At 43.1% G+C, this 20,902-nt stretch overlaps 1 protein-coding gene and 1 long non-coding RNA gene across 3 annotated transcripts in view; one reads left to right on the top strand and one right to left on the bottom strand.

The window, feature by feature from the left end:
- The window catches only part of wdhd1 (WD repeat and HMG-box DNA binding protein 1), a 67,013-nt gene that overhangs the window by 14,007 nt on the left and 32,104 nt on the right, over positions 1–20,902 (bottom strand). For both annotated transcript variants that reach the window (XM_034109295.2, XM_034109286.2), the window contains exon 25: positions 16,547–16,682. In XM_034109295.2, coding sequence (XP_033965186.1) covers positions 16,547–16,682 — 136 coding nt within the window. The remainder of the gene's footprint in view (positions 1–16,546; positions 16,683–20,902) is intronic.
- On the top strand, positions 3,386–4,747 carry LOC139433094 (uncharacterized). Its single transcript, XR_011642659.1, has 3 exons — positions 3,386–3,711; positions 3,969–4,133; positions 4,486–4,747. It is a non-coding gene; the product is annotated as an uncharacterized lncRNA (long non-coding RNA).

The raw sequence follows: 20,902 nt of genomic DNA on the forward strand, positions 1-20,902 counted from the left end.
GATAACTGAGCAATCTACGGTTATTTCAATCGTGCACCATATACATGATGTTATGAATGAGCGCGCTGCCTGTGCCACGATGGGCGCCATGTGGCGACGTCAGTCTCCATTGGCCAGCAGTGCGGGTCACTCATCTAGTGTTTACTTTATATATATATATATCTGTAATATTTTGTGCGTCCTTTATCCCCACAAATTCACAATAGTGCTTATATCTCCAAGTTGTAAATGCACTGCTGCTCTCGCTGATACTTGCATGTGCCATTAGGCTTGTTTGAGACACATTGCGGCTCGCCTCGAAAGTAGACGAGAGTAGCCGATCGCAGCCGGGGGAGGTGTCAAAAAGCTCGTCTTAAGTCGGACAGCTCGGACTCGGAGTCGGCTTGACTGGCTGGGTTTGCAATGGCGGAAATTGCGTTGGCGTTTTTCGTTGCAGGTGAAGTGGATGTAATAGAAATGCTCCTCCCTCTTAATGTTTGCAAAACTGATAGGTGGACAGGCTACAAATGATCAGTCCCTTCAGATCCGCACACATGAAGCTGAATGAGCATGAATTGAACAGACCTGCTGCTGTGTTAACTCTTTAGCTGCCACTTTAAGCTTTATGATGTGTACAACATGGATGCAATTTGATTTAATCTTGCCATTTTAAATGATGTATTCAATAAATAAGGTTAAACCAAATCATTACATTACAATATATTTTATTTTAATGATTTGGTTTAACTTAAAGAGAAACTTTATTGTTATTGCACATATTACAGGTACTGAGACAACGAAATGCAGTTTAGCTTCTAACCAGGTGCAACAAGCAGTGAAGTGGAAAGTAATGTACACAATCTACAGAATAAAATATAGAATGAATGAAATGATGAATAAACAGTGGGGTATGAATACACTAGATATCAGCCTGAGAGCAGTATGAACAGTGTGTATGAATATGCTAAGATATATAAAGTATGAAAACGGTAAGCAGTATAGTATAAAATATATAGATATTAATTTCATGATGATAAACATTGTGGAACAATGATGAAAAATGGGAATGGATGTGGCGATGTAAAACTGACACAAAACAACAACAAACTTTTGCCAGCCAATTGGAGAGTTTCATCAGCAGCACGTGGTAAAAACCACCAATGAGCGCTCAGCTCGAGATACCAGCGAGCCGTTTCCCATCAAGCATTTCGCTTCCGCAGCTCGTGGAGAGCAAGTGCGCCAACTCGCCTCGCCTCGCTCTCAAGGCTGCGGGCGTCTTTGTCCCGCGAGATTTCAAAGTCTCATGTGGGCGAGCCTCCAGAGCAAGTCGGACAAAATGACTAACCATCATGCAACGCACCAGCAAGACGTTGATCGCAATTGCGCAGGTCTGCGCAGGTCTTGCTTGTCTCAAACAAGCCTACTGTGTGCATGTGTATGTGCTGGTGGTGGGCGTTGTTGTGTATTTGTGTGTGTTAGCAAGTGTGTCTGTGCATTTTCGCCATAAGGCAAGGGTTCAGTTGGATCACATAATGTAACGCAGTAACGCACCCATTTCAATCACAGTAACTATAACGGCGTTAATTAATGGGAATAGGTAACTAGTAACGCCATTAGTTACCGCAATAAGTAGTTGCATATAACTGTGTTGTGCACACTCCCGTTCCGTTGAAGGCGGTAATGCACCTGCAACCTGGTTAGCCAACCACCAAAAAACACCAAAGGACACGAAGAAGAATACAGACTTCAGGGAGTGGCTTAAGTCAGGTAGGGCTTTCCCTGTGCCGGTCAGATTTGCATTCACTTGCTGCCTCACCCCCAGCAACAACACAGTCATCGAGCTATCCGCGTGTCCACGGCACGTAGGCTACGGCCAGATAACGTCAGTCATCGAAGTGAATAGAAACCCTTCTTTGCAGTGTAAAACGTGAGTAATATATTGCCAATTGTGTATTGCATTGTTGTGTGCAAGTGCTATGACGGTCATTGACATTGTGTGTTAGTATTGCAACACGTGGGTGTGTGCAGTGCTATTGCTACCTCAGCTAACCACGCATGCTTAGCTGGGCGACGTTTCTACAGGCCAACTTTATACAACAGCCACTGCTATTACTCATGCTGATATGGGGGCCTTTTAAACCAAAGTGATGAACAACATATGGCTTGCTTGGTGTAGTGATTGTGGACGTGGGGGAACGCCGTCCCCCCCCTCTTACTAGTGATGTGTCGGTCGTGAACGAGCCGGGTCAAAGAGCCGGCTCTTTTAATGGCGCATTTCCACTGCAGCGGGTAGCCCCGTTTAACCGTCCTCAAGCGGCCAGGCCAGTTTTTGGTGGCATTTCCATATAGCCTGGTACCGGCTAGCGGGTACTTTTTCCGGCCCCATAAAATCGTGGTTCTATCAGACCAGGCCGCGTCTATCGTTCCAACCCAGTTTAGATTTAACCATTTCCGCATTACGCAAGAACGTAGCTCTACGCGATAGCGTCATAGACTTCTTCTTCGGCAGTTATAGCGGTCGCGGTAAAGCAGGATGAGCAGGATATTGAATAGTTGTTTTTTGTCTTTCCAAAGGATTTGTTGACTGAAAGTAAACGATCAAAGCCATATCGAAGAGTCCTGAGATTGTATTACTGGTGTTTTATCATCTATAAATAGCCTGTGTGTATTCTCAAATGTCGTTTTCAGGACAAACAAAAGACGTTTTAAATATCTTATCAGCTGGTGTAAGTGCAGAATATTGAATAAATACATGTGTGAGTACATATAAGTGTGTGTTTATATGTTTATAAATGAATAAATGTGTGTGTGTATATATATATATATATATAAAACAGTATCATTAAATAATGCTGTGTGTGTATAAATGAATACATCTGTGTATATTTATGAATAAATACATGCGTGAGTACATATATAAGTGTGTGTGTATATGAATAAATGTATATAAATATATATATATAAAATAGTATCATTAAATAATGCTGTCAGATAAATGAAGTACACAGTAATAGTCAAGGTTATATTCAATATGCTGCACTTACACCAGCTGATAAGATATTTAAAACGTCTTTTGTTTGTCCTGAAAACGACATTTGAGAATACACAGGCTATTTATAGATGATAAAACACCAGTAATACAATCTCAGGACTCTTCGATATGGCTTTGATTACAGGATCGTTTACTTTCAGTCAACAAATCCTTTGGAAAGACAAAAAACAACTATTCAATATCCTGCTTTACCGCGACCGCTATAACTGCCGAAGAAGAAGTCTATGACGCTATCGCGTAGAGCTACGTTCTTGCGTAATGCGGAAGTGGGCGTGGTTAAATCTAAACTGGGTTGGAATAACGATAGACGCGACCAGGCCAGGGCTGTGACGTCAACACTCGACTGCTGATTGGTCAGAGAGAGAATCGTCACAAGATCGCGCGCGAGAGAGATCATCCCTCGCGTCGCATATATATCTAGAAGCAAGCTTGCAGCATTTTGTAAACGGAGGAGCTACAAAAATGGCAACGTCGAAGAAAAGCACACCGTGGTCGACCGAGGAGGTGACGACGTTCCTACATCTCATTGGGGATGATAAAATCCAGCGGGAGCTCGACGGAACAACGCGAAATGTGAAAGTGTTCCAGGATGTCTCTGCACAGATGTCCGAACGTGGATTTTCGAGGACTTTCCTGCGATGTAGGGAAAACGGCAACAGCTTTACTGGAGTCCCTGCAAGGTACGCTCACTTCTAACAAAGAAGTCTATTTTATCCTTACATTAATGTTCGACAACCCATGCTTTTATGGAGCCCTGAAGAGCTACATAGCTAGCTAAGGCAGATAGCCTAGGCAGATAGCCTTAGCTAGAGCTATTGTTTGTCAACACCATATGTGCCATTGTTTACGTTCAGTTTTTCTTTTCTATAGTTGTTGTTGCTATTTAGTATTGTGCTGCAGTAGTTTGTGGAATTAACAAGTCATTTTGCTGTTCTAGATGATTACATTGGGACTCGTGAGGAGGAACATTCCCGAACAACGGTTGATGGCAGTGTTCCGTCCACATCGTCATCGAATCCAGAACGGACCCCAGCCGAAGAATCGACACCAACTCAACCACCAACACCGAGTGCCATCACGACACCGCAGCGTGTGGTTCGAGGTAAGAAATAGAAATGGCAAAGCGACTGGAATTGTGTTTTGTTTTTTTAAACCTTGGATCATCCATCAACAGTAATTAAAATAAGCTATACCACTAGCTAAAGTCTTAGCTAGTAAGCAGCTAGTACAGTTGTGTGTGACATCCAATCATATACATATATTTATATTCATTATCAACAGGCTGGACATAATGTAATTCACTTTCACAATCATTGTAAACATCTAGGGCCAGAACTTTCTTTAGTTCACCTTACTGTTGTTCTGTTTATACATGTTATTCTTATATCCTTGTGTGACCTGTACCTGTCCTGTGTTTTTTCCTTATTGCTAATTATTATCTTATTGTCACCCAGGCAAGAGGAAACGAGGAGGTGAGGATCGGGCCCAGCAGGAACGGCACCATGACTGGGCAGCCGACTGGCCCGTCATACTTCAAAAAACCTTAATAGTTATTGTACATATTATATATTTTGTATCTAGTTCATTTTTAAATGCAACATTTGTACTTCCTTGTTTATGTATTTTCTTTAAAATGTTCATTTTATATTTACAATTCCATGTATATTTATGCTGGCTGCAATACAGTTTTACATTTTTTATTTGTATTGTTTAATGGCATGCCTTTTTGATACAACATTTGTATTTTTATACTGCCATCAATAAAGTACTTCTTTGACTTATCTTATCTCTTGTTGATAATGAATGGCACCCAACATAAAAAAATCATAAACGTACATGAATTTATAAAGCAATAACAAACACCATCAGTTAGGAAAAAGCCCCTTACTTTTAAGAGATTTAAAGCAAGAAATTGAGTTTGCTAGCTTGAGGTCCTCCTCTAAAACATTATTACATGTTTATTTTGTAATGGTATTAAGAATACATGATAAATACATAATACATGTAGAAATTGCTCAATTGTAATACCCTCGTTCTACTAGACTCAAACAACACATTCCTTATATATTTCAAAGACGAGAGAACAAAATAAACCTATAACCCATTCAAGCAAGCTTTTAACATGTCTAGAAGAAAGATTGAGGTTATATTTAATATATTATTTTATGTTGTGGATACTTTAGTCTCCATCCATGTTTACAATTGTCCACACTATTTTACACTTGCATTTATGAATATAGTTTTGCTGTGTTTTACACTTTAGTATTTATGTTTATAGTTAGCTTTGAGCCGGTGTTATGCCGCAGATAGAAGCCTTGCAAACATTGACGCCCTGTTCGCGGGGACGCGCAAACGTCACGTCATCGCCTGTATTGACTGTTTGTCTAGTTAGTGCGAATGCTGTTTACAGCATTCCACTATAGTACTTCAAAACTTTATTCTTCCCCTTATTATTTCAGCCAATACTTTGGCTCTCCATAACTTCAGCTTACTTTCAGCTACAGAAACCATTCAAATATTAAACTATTCAACCTTTTCAGCAATTGATAAGAAACCTTCAACTTTTTCAAAAATATTTCATACTTTTTGAAATATTCAGCTTTTTAAACTATTTTTTTAACATTGAAGTCAATGGGAGATGCCTTCAAATCCACTTTTCCTACACTTTGCGCCAAATGCATCTCCTTCCACATAATTTCAGCCAGACACTTCATTCCAACTTTCAAATGACCACAATACCTACAGCTATTAGATGTGGATGGAGCAGCTCGTTAACTCTAGAGTGCTTTGATCTCAAAACAGAGTGCAGGACAGCTCAAAATTCTCCCCCAAAAATGTTTTATATTAAACAAAATGCCTCTTGAGGGTATGAAGTGACAAAAAGTCCAGTTAGCTCCCAATTGATTCCCTTGTTAAATTGTTCCGGATCTTTCTTCAGAGCTCCTCATCTTCCTCTCCCTCATCTTCCTCCTCCTCTTCCTCATCTTTCTCCTCCTCATCTTCCTCTCCCTCATCTTCCTCCTCATCCTCATCTTCTCCCCCTCCTCCTCTCCCTCCTCATCTTCCCTCCCTCATCTTCCCTCCTCCTCTTCCTTATCCTCACCTTTCTCCTCCTCCTCATCTTTCTCCTCACCTTTCTCCTCCTCATCTTTCTCCTCCTCTCCCCATCTCCTCCTCCTCATCTTCCTCCTCCTCTCCCTCATCTTCCTCCTCCTCTCCCTCCTCTTTCTCCTCCTCCTCTCCCTCATCTTCCTCCTCTCTCCTCTCCTCCTCTTCTCCTCCTCCTCCTCCTCCTCCTCCTCATCTTTCTCCTCCTCATCTTTCTCCTCCTCCTCTTTCCCCTCTCCTCCTCCTCTTCTCCTCTCCCTCACCTTTCTCCTCCTCCTCCTCTTCCTCCTCATCTTCTCCTCCTCTCCTCCTCTCCCTCATCTTCTCCTCATCTTTCTCCTCCTCCTCCCCCTCATCTTTCTCCTCCTCTCCCTCCTCTTCCTCCTCCTCTCTCCTCCTCTCCCTCCTCCTCCTCCCCTCCTCATCTTCCTCCTCCTCTCCCTCTCTTCTCCTCCTCCTCCTCCTCATATTTCTCCTCCTCCTCTTCCTTATCCTCATCTTTCTCCTCTCCCTCACCTTTCTCCTCCTCCTCCTCATCTTCCTCCTCCTCTTCCTCCATCAATCGTCCCTCATCTTTCGCCTCATCTTCCTCCTCCTCCTCTCCCTCATCTTCCCTCCTCCTCTCCCTCATCTTTCTCCTCATCTTTCTCCTCCTCCTCCTCTCCCTCATTTTTCTCCTCCTCCTCTCCCTCATCTTTCTTCTCCTCCTCCTCTCCCTCATCTTTCTCCTCCTCCTCATCTTCCTCATCCTCCTGCTCCTCCTCCTCTCCCTCATCTTTCTCCTCCTCCTGGCTCCTCCTCCTCTTCCTCATCTCCCTCATCTTCTTCCTTCTCCTCTTCTTCTTCGTCCTCCCTCCTCCTCTTCCCTCCTCTTCTTTCTCCTGCTCTTCCTCCTCCCTAGCCCTATGCTGCTGCTCCTCTGCCAGCTCTGGCTGTCCTTTTACGCATCTTCCTCTTAAACAAACAAAAACATGTCTGTTGACTTTCTCTTCATTTTCTGCTGATTCACATTACACACAGCAGAGATTAATACATTACATTAGGCCAGCATGTCAATATGAGCTAACGTTAGCTTAGCATGCTAAACACACATAAGCACAAGCACATCCCACACATCACATCAGACACTATATAAACCTAGGACACCGTCTGGAGCCAGGTTCCACTTGTATTGAGTGGGAAAGCTGTATTTCTGCCAATATTTCTAATTTAATTTGGGGTTAAGTACATAGTCAGAATAAGTGAGACATGGATTTTACTGCTGTTACACAGCTATATGCCATACATGTTTGCATACATTCACAGTCAATATTGATTCACTACGATAGCTCTCTAACAGCAGAGAAATCCATTTCTCAGGACTTGTGACTATGTACGTCACCCCACATTTCAATAAGCCTATAGAAAGACTTGTTACATAATAGTGAGCTGCCGTTTGAATCACAATAACTCATGTCTCGTGGTTTTAGGAGTTCTCTCTCTGTGCTTTCTGTGCTACGACCTATCACATCATACCCTGAGCTATTAGTGACAAGTGTGTCTTGGTTGTAATCATGGCTACAAGAGGGTGTGTGTGGGACGAGGACAGGAGCAGCGCTGTTAGCTAACTTGCACGTATGTACGTCCAACGATGTATTGCTCTATGTTATTTACATGCTGAAAGACAGACAGAGAGACAGAGATACACAGAAGGTCACTGTAGCTAATACTAGCTGTGCAATAGCCATGTATCTGTTTAGTATGGCCCACGACACCATGTCACCTACGTGTGGTCTACTGCATTTCCTCATTGACTTTTCATGTGTCAATCTCATCACATACACATAACACATCTTAGTCATCTCTACAATGTCAGTGTAAGGCTTACATCTGCACTTCCAGTCATTGCACTTTCACCCATTCACTTTTAAAGCTGCATAGCGTAAAAGGACACGCTGTCAGCAGCCAAGCTTGGGTAATGCCAATCCATTACCAAACTACTGCCAATCAGGAACTGAGAAGTTTGTGGAACGTCCTTGTCACACATTTCAGACGGTAGTCTACCATATCTGCTCTCCAACAACCACCATTTCTGAGTTGCTCGTTCACACTATATAATCTGTGTTGCTTAATGTCCCCAAGCAAATGGTCATATCATGAGGTAATATGCTGTGCACCCTCTACATCACGGCATGTTACGTGTCATGCCATATTGCTTATGAAGTAGTTACTGTCATGCTACATAACTGACATGATTGTCAATTAACACATGAGCAGTCGTTACATGACCAATGACATCTGCCCATGATGTGTAACAGTGTTTTTCTGTACGTTTCAGATATATGTGAGGATGCCAAGGCTGAAGAGGCAAAAGATGAGTCACTTCACTCGAAAAGCAGTTCCTCCTCACAACACAGGTCAGTGCCATGAATCCATTCAATGCACATGTGCTACATTGCCTTCCTCTGTTATTATCCAGCCAACGACAGTTGGTAACAGGTGGTTTACATTGCCTATTAAAAGGACAACCAAGGGCCAAGTTGCGTGCTCTTGCTGCATTGATACGACACACACTTTCATGTGTCTGCACATGGAAGGGTTCAGTGCTGGACTCCGTTCAGATGGAAGCACAGAAGCTGGACATTGAAGTGCTGGCCCCAGGATTTAAAGGACACATTGACATCTTTGACTCTCTCTGGACTTTCTCCATGGGCACTGAGACTAAAGGTCTTTGCAACGTCACCCTGTCTGATGGTAAGTGTTCTGCACTGTATGAAGCTTTGCAACTGGCTTTGCTGTCACATGCATCATGTTTGCTAGACATAGGTGGATTCTACTGTGCGATTATCAAGCACAATGAAAACTTCTCTGTTGTGCATCTTCAGCCTGGTGATTCCAGTGCACATGTCTGTGGCAGGTCTGTGGCTGTTCTGCACACCACCTTCGATGACCTCATGCTGTATATCACTGCTTTGTCACACACTTACCAAGCTCCTGACTTCAGCGTCATCACTGTGAATGCCGAGGCGGCACTACATGGTGTGGCAAGTCATTCACACAAAGCCGATAACGTTGCACTAAGGGTGCACACTACATCTTCCGAAGTGACCTTCAGTAGCACATCTCCCAATGACAGCCGCCCATTGTCAACAGCCAAAGGTGTTGTATTGACAAAGTGCTTTGTGCCCCTTAACAAGTGGTGCCCAAACGGAAATGACGGCAAACACTTACTGCCAAGTCACACTGTGCCTGAAGTACTGAGTCCCAGTCATTGTACAGCGCCCCCTGAACATGTCAGATATGTTCAAGAGCATTTCCATCAAGCCCACCCCAAATAACGTGCACATGCAGGACGTCAATGTGTTGCCATGTCTTTGGCCGCTATGGCTTGTCACAAGGGGAAATCGGTCATGACTTGGAACAGACTACAACTTGATGAGGTTCTCAATGCTGGGAACAAGCTGTACTCTTTCCTGGCTAGAAGCCATTGCATATCTGATCTGTCCAGCCAAAACATCTTCTGATTGCTGATTTGCCACCCACTGTCACTTTACCACCTTACACATACACGTTGGACTGCAGCAGCCCCGTCAGTGGAGATCTGTTTAAGGACACCGGTGAGCTCTACCGTCTGGGGCTTGCATTCCCTTTAAAAGGCCAGTCTTAACAAGATCTTTGCCACATACAATCAATGCTTCCTCACTGTTGCAACAACTACTTGTGCTATATTCCATCAGGACGGACAGTATGTTGTTGTTGACTCGCATGCACGTGACGTCAAAGGCAAGCCCAGTTCAACAGGAAAAAGCTTACTGCTATGCTACAGGACTGTGGACGACATATGTGTTCACATTCGTCTTTGCAGTGGCTACACACAATCCACATTCGGAGCCAACTTTGAGATAACAGGAGTTACTCTGAACAGCACAGTGATGATTTCAAGCCGCCGCACTTCTTCTGATGTCAGTGCTACGCCGCCCACCTCAGAACCTCCTGATATTGATGCTGATGCAGTACACACACAGCAACACCTACTGCGCCAGTGTACAGACATACTTGCCAAGCCTGATTGTGAAGTGAATCTGGACATACTTGCCCCAAGTCCTGTTCAGCTGGTAGGCGCCACACACAGTATGGACGACGAAGATGTTACAATCATTGGTGTAACGACAATGCCAGCATATCAGTTCTATGTGTTGTCCAAAGACGTGGCACACACTTTGAGTAATCAGTTACAGGTGCACTACACGGACAATGGGGCACCCCCCGGTGGATTGTATGCCGCCCTCGGTGCCCCGTGCTCAACTGACGACATTGTCGCTGATGGCAACTGCTTTTTCAGAGCCATATCACAAGTCGTGTGTGGGAGCCAAGATTCCCATCACATATTCAGGCATAACATTGTTCACAACAAACCCCAACTAATTCTGTGTCATCTTGCACTTGTAACCAACCCTATTGTGCATTACTTTACAGTCATTTCCACAGGTTGTTCCACTTTCTGCAAAAACGTCTGCATAATCCATCCACATTCCCACATCTACACATATCACTTCTCACACAACACCAATCACTCTGTTTAATTACATACACTAAATAAATCACACCAACATTTCACTATTTCCATTCCAGTTCACAAACTGTTTTACTTTTTCTTCTCTCCCATACCACACCTAATCACCTACATGTCTTACTACACAGGGAATGGAGAGGTCTTTCATGCTTATAGCAAACCCCACTGCCCTGCTAACAGGACATTTAACATTACATAGCATGCTGTTCCCAATTACGTCAGATCAATTTGATCCTGCAATACAGTGCAATACATATGTTACAACTACATATTTAGTCATACATCACTATTACCCAACACACAGCTTCACACATCATTGTTGTGCCATTGACAACATCACATTAACAACTGTATTGCAGGTTTGCTTTTTGATCAATACACACAGCCACAACAAGCAAACACCACTGGTATGGACTCTCATATGAGACAGGGTTCAAATCCCTGTAGTGGCTTGAACTATTGTTGGACTGTACACATTTCTTTAACACGCCAAATATATCCCGTAAAAACTCAAACAACTCTTAACTATACCTCCATTCAACAACTATAACATTAACCACAAATCAACACCCTGCTTACACAGCCAGAACCACTAACACACAAGCCTAATACCTCCTGGTCAGATCACACGCAGCTCATTTACCACGACTCCAGCACGCCTGCAGGACGCCGGGACGACCGGCGACCCTCCCCGACAGGTGCTCGGACGCGAAGGCCCGCCCACAACTGCGTGCACGTCTGTGACCGCAGTTTTAATTAGGGCCCGAGCGCGAGAGTGCTAGGACCCAACGGCGTCCTAGCACGAAGTGCAAGGATACCTATTGTTATTCGTGGTATTATTAGGGCCGAGCACGAAAGTGCTAGGACCCAACGGCGTCCTAGCACGAAGTGCAAGGATACCTATTGTTATTCGTGGTATTATTATAATTTTTTTTTTTTCTGCTGGCGTTTCCTGTTTTTGAGGCCTTTAGGACGCTGAAAAAGTTGTATAATTTTGCACGGACGCCAGACCTGGTGAAAACTACCTTATTCTGGAGTCAATGGGTTCAAATTGTCCAACTTGCTCACTAGCGCCACCTATCAAAAAAAAGATTTGCAAAACATTCCCAAAGTCACACCGTAACTCCGAATGACCTGATATTTTGCAAACATATCCGGGTGGACCTGCTCTAGATATAATCACAATATAACCCTAAGCTCCGCCTACTTTATTTTTTTTAAATTAGCATAATTTTAAAAACAGTTAAATATTCACTTAAATTTCAAATTTTGGTTTTTCAACACCAAACTCAGTATACAGTATCGCCGTAGGGTCAGACACATTACCCTAGGAGATGAGCATGTTCAAACGATAAATATTTCCGCCATGAATTAAAACGTACTCGCAAAAAGGCGGGGCTTAGAAAGAAATGCTCATAATTCATCAACAATGTATCCAAACATCACAGATCTTGGTGGGAACGTTGAATCTGTCTTGGGAAATAGGCACAACAAAGTATTCTCATTTTGGACTATAGGGGGCGCCAAAAACACCACCAATTTATAACTCAAGAGCGGATGGACTAATCTTTTTTTTTTTTTTTTTACACATACTCTCGGGGTGACTAGGAACTGAGATTTGAAGTGTCATAACAAATGCCATATGTGGGCGTGGCCTATACATTTTTTTTTTATTTCATATACATTTTTCTTAAATTGCGATAGCATAAAATGAGCTTCGGACGCAAAACTTGGGACACACGTCAGAGCCCAGCACTTTTTCGAGAATGTATAAAAAAAACGTAAATTTTCAAAAACGCTGCTCACTAGCGCCCCCTATTGTGTGGTAGTCACATATAGTTTCTCAGAACTTCAGGAATTTTGGCACAAACATTCCTCATAGAATTGCAGATATATTTGTACATACATTCCATTAGCCCCGCCCCCCAAAAAGTCGGCCATTTTGAAATATGTGCGTTTTTCAGCCATTTTACGCACGTTCTTGCAAACTCCTCCGAGGGGAATGATCGGAAAAATTCCAATGCAGGACAGGTTTAGCCCCTATCCCATATGATACTTAATTGAGGAGCACATTTTTGAAAAATTACTCGTGGAGGTCGTAAGCTAACAGCGAATACACCATTGTTGACGATTTACATGTCGCAAATTACTCTAAACTACTCGGATATAGTTATTCCGATATTCACGAGACGCTGTATACATATTGCTATTATGATTGCACACATATTTGAAATTGCCTTTCATTAGCTCCGCCCCCCAGAAAGTCGGCCATTTTGAAAAATGTGCGTTTTTCAGCCATTTTACGCACGTTCTTGCGAACTCCTCCTAGGGGAATGATCGGAAAAATTCCAATGCAGGACAGGTTTAGCCCCTATCCCATACGATACTTAATTGAGGAGCACATTTTTGAAAAATTACTCGTGGAGGTCGTAAGCTAACAGCGAATACACCATTTTTGACGATTTACATGTCGCAAATTACTCCAAACCACTCGGATATAGTTATTCCGATATTCACGAAACGCTGTATACATATTGATATTATGATTGCACACATATTTCAAATTGCCTTATATTAGCCCCGCCCCCCAGAAAGTCGGCCATTTTGAAAAATGTGCGTTTTTCAGCCATTTTACGCACGTTCTTGCAAACTCCTCCTAGGGGAATGATCGGAAAAATTCCAATGCAGGACAGGTTCAGTCCCTATCCAATATGATACTTAATTGAGGAGCACATTTTTGAAAAATTACTCGTGGAGGTCGTAAGCTAACAGCGAATACACCATTTTTGACGATTTACATGTCACAAATTAATCCAAACTACTACATTTCCATTTTTGGAAACCTTTACAAAGTGGCACCGTAACTCCGAATCACCTGACATTTTGCCCACTTCTTCGGGTGGACCTACTCTACATATTATGTCCCGGAACCCGAAAGCTCCACCTCCTTCATTTTTTTTTAATTACCATAATGTTAAAAACAGTGAAATATTCACTTAAATTTCAAATTTTGGTTTTTCAACACCAAACTCAGTATACAGTATCGCCGGAGGGTCAGACACATTATCGTAAGGAATGAGCATGTTCAGTCGATAAATGTGGCCGTCATTACTCTAAACGTGTTCGCAAAAAGGCGGGGCTTAGATAGAAATTCTCATAATTCATCAACAATGTACCAAAAAAACACATTTTGGTGGTAAGGTTCAGTCTGTATTGGGGAATAAGCACAAAAAGTAATATCCATTTTGGACTATAGGGGGCTCCAAAAACATGACAAATGTATAACTCGTGAAATGATGGACGAAATATTTTCTTTTTTTTTTAGACATACTCTGGGGATGAGTATGGACTTATATTGAAAGTGTCACAACGAATGACAATTGTGGGCGTGGCCTGTACTTTTTTTTTTATGACGATGTGCTTAAATGTGTTTCGGTACGCAAAACTTGGGACACGCATCACAGCCCACGACCTTTTCAAGAATGTAAAAAAAAAAAAACGTAATTTTTCAAAAATACTGCTCACTAGCGCCCCCTATTGTGTGGTAGTCACATATAAGTCTCAGAACTTCACGAATTTTAGCACAGACATTCCTCATGGAATTTCGGACATATTTGTACATACATTCTATTAGCCCCGCCCCCCAAAAAGTCAGCCATTTTGAAATATGTGCGTTTCTCAGCCATTTTACGCACGTTCTTGCGAACTCCTCCTAGGGGAATGATCGGAAAAATTCCAATGCAGGACAGGTTCAGCCCCTATCCCATATGATACTTAATTGAGGAGCACATTTTTGAAAAAGTACTCGTGGAGGTCGTAAGCTAACAGCGAATACACCATTTGTGACGATTTACATGTCTCAATTTACTCTAAACTACTCGGATATAGTTATTCCGATATTCACGAAACGCTGTATACATATTGCTATTATGATTGCACCCATATTTCAAATTGCCTTCCATTAGCCCCGCCCCCCAGAAAGTCGGCCATTTTGCAAAATGTGCGTTTTTCAGCCATTTTACGCACGTTCTTGCGAACTCCTCCTAGGGGAATGATCGGAAAAATTCCAATGCAAGACAGGTTCAGCCCCTATCCCATACGATACTTAATTGAGGAGCACATTTTTGAAAAATTACTCGTGGAGGTCGTAAGCTAACAGCGAATACACCATTGTTGACGATTTACATGTCACAAATTCATCCAAACTACTACATTTCCATTTTTGGAAACCTTTACAAAGTGGCACCGTAACTCAGAATGACCTGAAATTGTGCCCACTTATTCGGGTGGACCTACTCTACATATTATGTCCCGGAACCCCAAAGCTCCAACTTCTTGATTTTTTTAAAATTACCATAATGTTAAAAACAGTGAAATATTACCTTAAATTTCCATGTTTTCTTTTTCAACGCCAAACTTAGTATACAGCATCAGTGGAGGGTCAGACACATTACTGAAGAAAATGAGCATGTTCAGTCGATAAATATGCCCGTCATTAATCTAAATGCTCATCACTGCTGTCACTTCAGCCTTACATACTTTTACTTATAATTACAAAATTACATCTGTGTGCCATGTAGTACTTGTCATTTTGCATAATACTGTATATACTTATTACATTGCTGTTAACATTGTCATTTTTTAAATACTGTCTACACTTAATCTACAACTTCTCTCATATTATTGAATCTACATTGTGGTTGTTATATATTTATCTGTTATCTTGCACTTCTTTGCGTCTAAAGGCCCTGACACACCAACCCGATTTTGGGAGTCAGAGGCCGTCAGAGGCTGTCGGGCATTCGCGGCGCCGTAGTCAGGTTGGTGTGTCCCGCACCGTCGACCGTGACACGCCTTATTTGGACTGCCAGACCCGATGCATGGCCGATTCAACATGTTGAATCGGCCATGCATCGGGTCTGGCAGTCGGACCAAATAATCACTCTGATTGGCTGTTCAGCTAGCAAATCAGTGCATGAGAAGCGAAGCGGAAGTGAGGGACGTAAACAAACGATTTAAGAAGGCACACACAGACTGCTATTCATTTTCATCTCATCATGGCGATCTGGAATGATGCAAACGAAGACCTGCTCATCACCTTGATCCAGGAGAGGCCAGCTCTGTATGATATTACGGAGAAAAGATACTCTTCTTCTTCTCTGTCTTCCGGTTGTTGCCTCTTTTGAATGACGAATACACACTACCGCCGCCTGCTGGTAAGGAGAGTTATTGCCACTCACGCACTGAAGTCGGTGCGGTGTGTTCCCGTGCGACACATGGCCAAAACGCAGGAGAACACGGCCAGGCAACAGCCGACTTCAGCGTCGGCTAGTCCTCTGGTGACTGCTTGGTGTGTCAGGGCCTTTAGGTTTACATTTTAATTGTTCCTGTGACGGACTGCGGAGCTGAGCAAAACACACACGAACAGTTAGACCAAACACACTTAGCTATTCCATCTACCTCTGGAACTAGCTAAACTAGTTATAAATATGTTTATTCTTCACTGTCGGCATATCGCTACCTCGTTGATGCAGGACAAATGGTACCAACGCAGTTGGCGCACATGCCTAAGATTTCCTGGTCAGAAACAAAGGAACGCAAAGTCAGGTAAACAATTTAGAGACATGACAAACGGCTCATCTCGGAGGACTGAGGGGGGGGACCAGCAACCCTCCCCGACAGGCGCACGGACGCGAGGGCTCGCTCATCACTGCGCGCACAAGTGCGACCGCAGTTTTAATTTTGCTTGAATTTGTAAATGTCTGGCTTTATTAAAGGTTTTCCAGGACTCCATCTCTTATGTGACCCTCCCCACTTATTGGGACCCTCCCCTCTGACCTCCCAGTATCCCTCACCAGTCTGTCCTCGGCTGACAGCGTCCTGAAGCGTCCCATGGCCTCTTTGATGACGTCCGTCTCCTCCAGGTCGGGGTTATCAGCCGTGATGCTCTTCCTGTTCTCCTCCAGCCAGAACTGGAAGCCCGTCTTCGGCCTGAAAAACAGAAAGCCAGTCAACAAAACTCCGTGTACCTTTAACTTTGGGTCCTGTAATATCAGGAGGTCAGATATTTCATCATATCACCCCGGTCCTCAAAGAACTCCACTGGCTCCCCGTTTCACACCGCATCCACTACAAACTCCTGGTCCTCACTTACAAAGCCCTGCACCATCTGGCCCCCCCCTACCTCACTGACCTCCTCACCCTCTACCAACCACCCCGGTCCCTCAGATCCTCCTCAGCCGGTTTGCTTTCAATCCCCAAGGCCAAACTCCGGAGCTTCGGGGACAGAGCCTTCTCTGTGGCAGCCCCGAAGCTCTGGAACTCCCTCCCCCAAGACCTCCGTGAGTCTGAGTCCCTCACCCTGTTCCAGTCCCGCCTCAAAACCCACCTCTTCAACTCTCTATCCATAAGCCCCCCCCCCCCTCTCAATCAACTTCCTCCTGACTGCTTTTCTGTTGCGTTTTGTTTCTTTTTGGTTCTGTCTTTGTTTTTGTTTTGTTTGTCTACCCTCCCTCCCAAATGTAAAGCGTCTTTGGGTTCAGAAAAGCGCTATATAAAATTGATATATTATTAGGGCCCGACAATCATGCTTTAGCAACCATGTCTTTATTATGATCTCTTGTTTTCTCTGTGATTACCACAATTCTGGAGAAATGGATCTGCTGGGGAACGACCCTTACTTTGAAAAGTGCACGGAAAATCAGAACGACAGAGCTGCCACCTGAGGTGCTGGATAAAGCAAGCCTGAACAGCGCTCAGGAACATCATCCACCCAAACCTCCGCTGACTGCAGTACAGACGTATGAGTGTAGACGTGTAGAGCTCATCACTGCTGTCACTTCAGCCTTACATACTTTTACTTATAATTAAAAAATTACATCTGTGTGCCATATAGTACTTGTCATTTTGCATATACTGTATATACTTATTACATTGCTGTTAACATTTTCTTTATTTGAAATACTGTCTACACTTAATCTACAACTTCTCTCATATTATTGAATCTACATTGTGGTTGTTATATATTTATCTGTTATCTTGCACTTCTTTGCGTCTTAGGTTTACATTTTAATTTTTGCTGTGACGGACTGCGGAGCTGAGCAAAACACACACTAACAGTTAGACCAAACACACTTAGCTATTCCATCTACCTCTGGAACTAGCTAAACTAGTTATAAATATGTTTATTCTTCACTGTCGGCATATCGCTACCTGGTTGATGCAGGAAAAATGGTACCGACAGAACTGGCGCACATGCCTAAGATTTCCTGGTCAGAAACAAAGGAACGCAAAGTCAGGTAAACAATTTAGAGGGATGACAAACGGCTCATTTCGGAGGACTGAGGGGGGGGACCAGCAACCCTCCCCGACAGGCGCACGGACGCGAGGGCCCGCTCATCACTGCGCGCACAAGTGCGACCGCAGTTTTAATTAGGGCCCGAGCACGAGAGTGCTAGGACCCAACGGCGTCCTAGCACGAAGTGCAAGGATACCTATTGTTATTCGTGGTATTATTATTATTATTATTATATATTTCCGGAATCCTTGTTTTCAGGCCTTTAGGATGCTGAAAAAGTTGTATAATTTTGCACGGACGCCAGGACCGGTGAAAAATTTGATATTCTGGAGTCATTGGGTTAAATATTCCAACCTGCTCACTAGCGCCACCTATCAAAAAGAATTTTTGCAAAAAATTCCCAAAGTCGCACCGTAACTCCGAATGACCTGATATTTTGCGAACATATCCGGGTGGACCTGCTCTTGATATAATCACATTAGAACCCTAAGCTCCGCCTACTTTATTTTTTTTTAAATTAGCATAATTTTAAAAACAGTTAAATATTCACTTAAATTTCAAATGTTGGTTTTTCAACACCAAACTCAGTATACAGTATCACCGGAGGGTCAGACACATTACCCTAGGAGATGAGCATGTTCAAACGATAAATATTTCCGCCATGAATTAAAACGTACTTGCAAAAAAGGCGGGGCTTAGAAAGAAATGATCATAATTCATCAACAATGTATCCAAACATCACAGCTTTTGGTGGAAACGTTGAGTCTGTATTGGGGAATAGGCACACCAAAGTATTTTCATTTTGGACTATAGGGGGCGCCAAAAACACCACCAATTTATAACTCAAGAGTGGATGGACTAATCTTTTTGTTTTTTATTTACACATACTCTCGGGGCGACTACGAACTTAGATTCAAAGTGTCGCAACAAATTCAGAATGTGGGCGTGGCCTATACATTATTTTTAAATTGCGATAGCATAAAATGAGCTTCGGACCCAAAACTTGGGACACACGTCAGAGCCCAGGACCTTTTCGAAAATGTAAAAAGAAAACGTACATTTTCAAAAAAACTGCTCACTAGCGCCCCCTATTGTGTGGTAGTCACATATAGTTTCTCAAAACTTCACGAATTTTGGCACAGACATTTCTCATGGAATTGCGGATATATTTGTAAATACATTGCATTAGCCCCGCCCCACAAAAAGTCGGCCATTTTGAAATATGTGCGTTTTTCAGCCATTTTACGCACGTTCTTGCGAACTCCTCCTAGGGGAATGATCGGAAAAATTCCAATGCAGGACAGGTTTTGCCCCTATCCCATATGATACTTAATTGAGGAGCACATTTTTGAAAAATTACTTGTGGAGGTCGTAAGCTAACAGCGAATACACCATTGTTGACGATTTACATGTCGCAAATTACTCTAAACCAGGGCTATTCAATTACACATTCAATTGGGCCAGATTTTATAACTACAAAATTCAGCTGGGCCAGACATTCAGCGGCCTGTAAAAAGCGGGTAATGACACATTTTAAACCAACACATATTACTGCGATGAAAAACATGCCATTTGTATTCATTGTTCATCTAACAAAAGTGCATAAAAACACAACAAATTAGCATTAATTTAACAGAATCTGAGGCATCTCAAAGTGCATAAAAAAAAAAGTGCACAGTTGTAGCATTACATGTGTTCGCTTTAGAAGTAAAATATTCAGATAATTTTTTTCGACCCAGACACATTACAAAGTGCATTTAAATACAAAAATAACTGTCAAACCCTTCAGTGCACAAACCCATAACAAGGGATAAGGGTAACTAACATGAATGAATACTACACTACACGTCTACTATGGTAAACTAGGTGCTTACTATCACCGCATGTGTGATCATGTGTCATCGCTGACTTTCTCAATGGGAGAAGTGACATTTTTAGTTTTGAACAAGAGCAGTGATGTTTGGCTCATAGGATGTCAATGCAATCCTAAGACATTGGTGAAGAGTGCTGTCAGTCAGGGAGCAGCGAGTGCTACTTTTGATTGAGTTCATGTGTGAAAAGCTTGACTCACATTTGTATGTTGATCCAAACATACTGAGCACACAGATCGCTACTTTCTGAACGAAGGGAACTGCTGTTTGTTGACATCACTCCAAAACTTCGCTGGCCCGTTAGTGCGCTGCGCTTGGGGCATCCGGTTACGGATGAATGCATGTCAATAAGTTTCAGTGTACATTTCCCCTCGTCGATGGAGGGGACCACTTCCTTTGCTCTGGTGGATACGCCCCCCTCCATTGCAACAGTGAAGGGGTCTCTGACAAAGCCCATCACCTCTGTGGGCAGAGCAAGTCCATCCAATTGACCAAAGTTCTCTTTCAACCTCGCAATGAAATCTGTCATCACATCCGTGATTTGTGCCGGGGATGTGATGTGTTTGTGGAGCGTCGGAAAATGCAGCATCCGACCCGTACTCAAGTCGGTCGCGAAAAGGTCCAGCTTGATTTGGGCAATGACTCGCGCATCTGCTCCACAAGATCAATGACCGTTTTGTCTTTGTTTACACTTCAGAGTTGAGAGAGACATGTTTTAGAGTTGCTATCATAGGACCACCGTTACTAGCACCACTAGATGCACTTTCAAAAAACGTGCTGCGTTGTGGTTTGGTGGTTTCTAGCAACGCGGAGTGTTGCGTTCATGGTCTGTACTAGTGTAGGAATTTGGGCACGAGAGGCTGGGCCACTCGGGAGTTGGTTCTGGGCCGCATCTGGCCCGCGGGCCGCCATTTGAATAGGCCTGCTCTAAACTACTCGGATATGGTTATTCCGATATTCACGACACGCTGTGTACATATTGTTATTATGATTGCACACATATTTCAAATTGCCTTTCATTAGCTCCGCCCCCCAGAAAGTCG

Source organism: Pseudochaenichthys georgianus, chromosome 3 (assembly GCF_902827115.2).
Source record: "Pseudochaenichthys georgianus chromosome 3, fPseGeo1.2, whole genome shotgun sequence".
In the NCBI taxonomy this organism is placed as follows: domain Eukaryota; kingdom Metazoa; phylum Chordata; class Actinopteri; order Perciformes; family Channichthyidae; genus Pseudochaenichthys; species Pseudochaenichthys georgianus.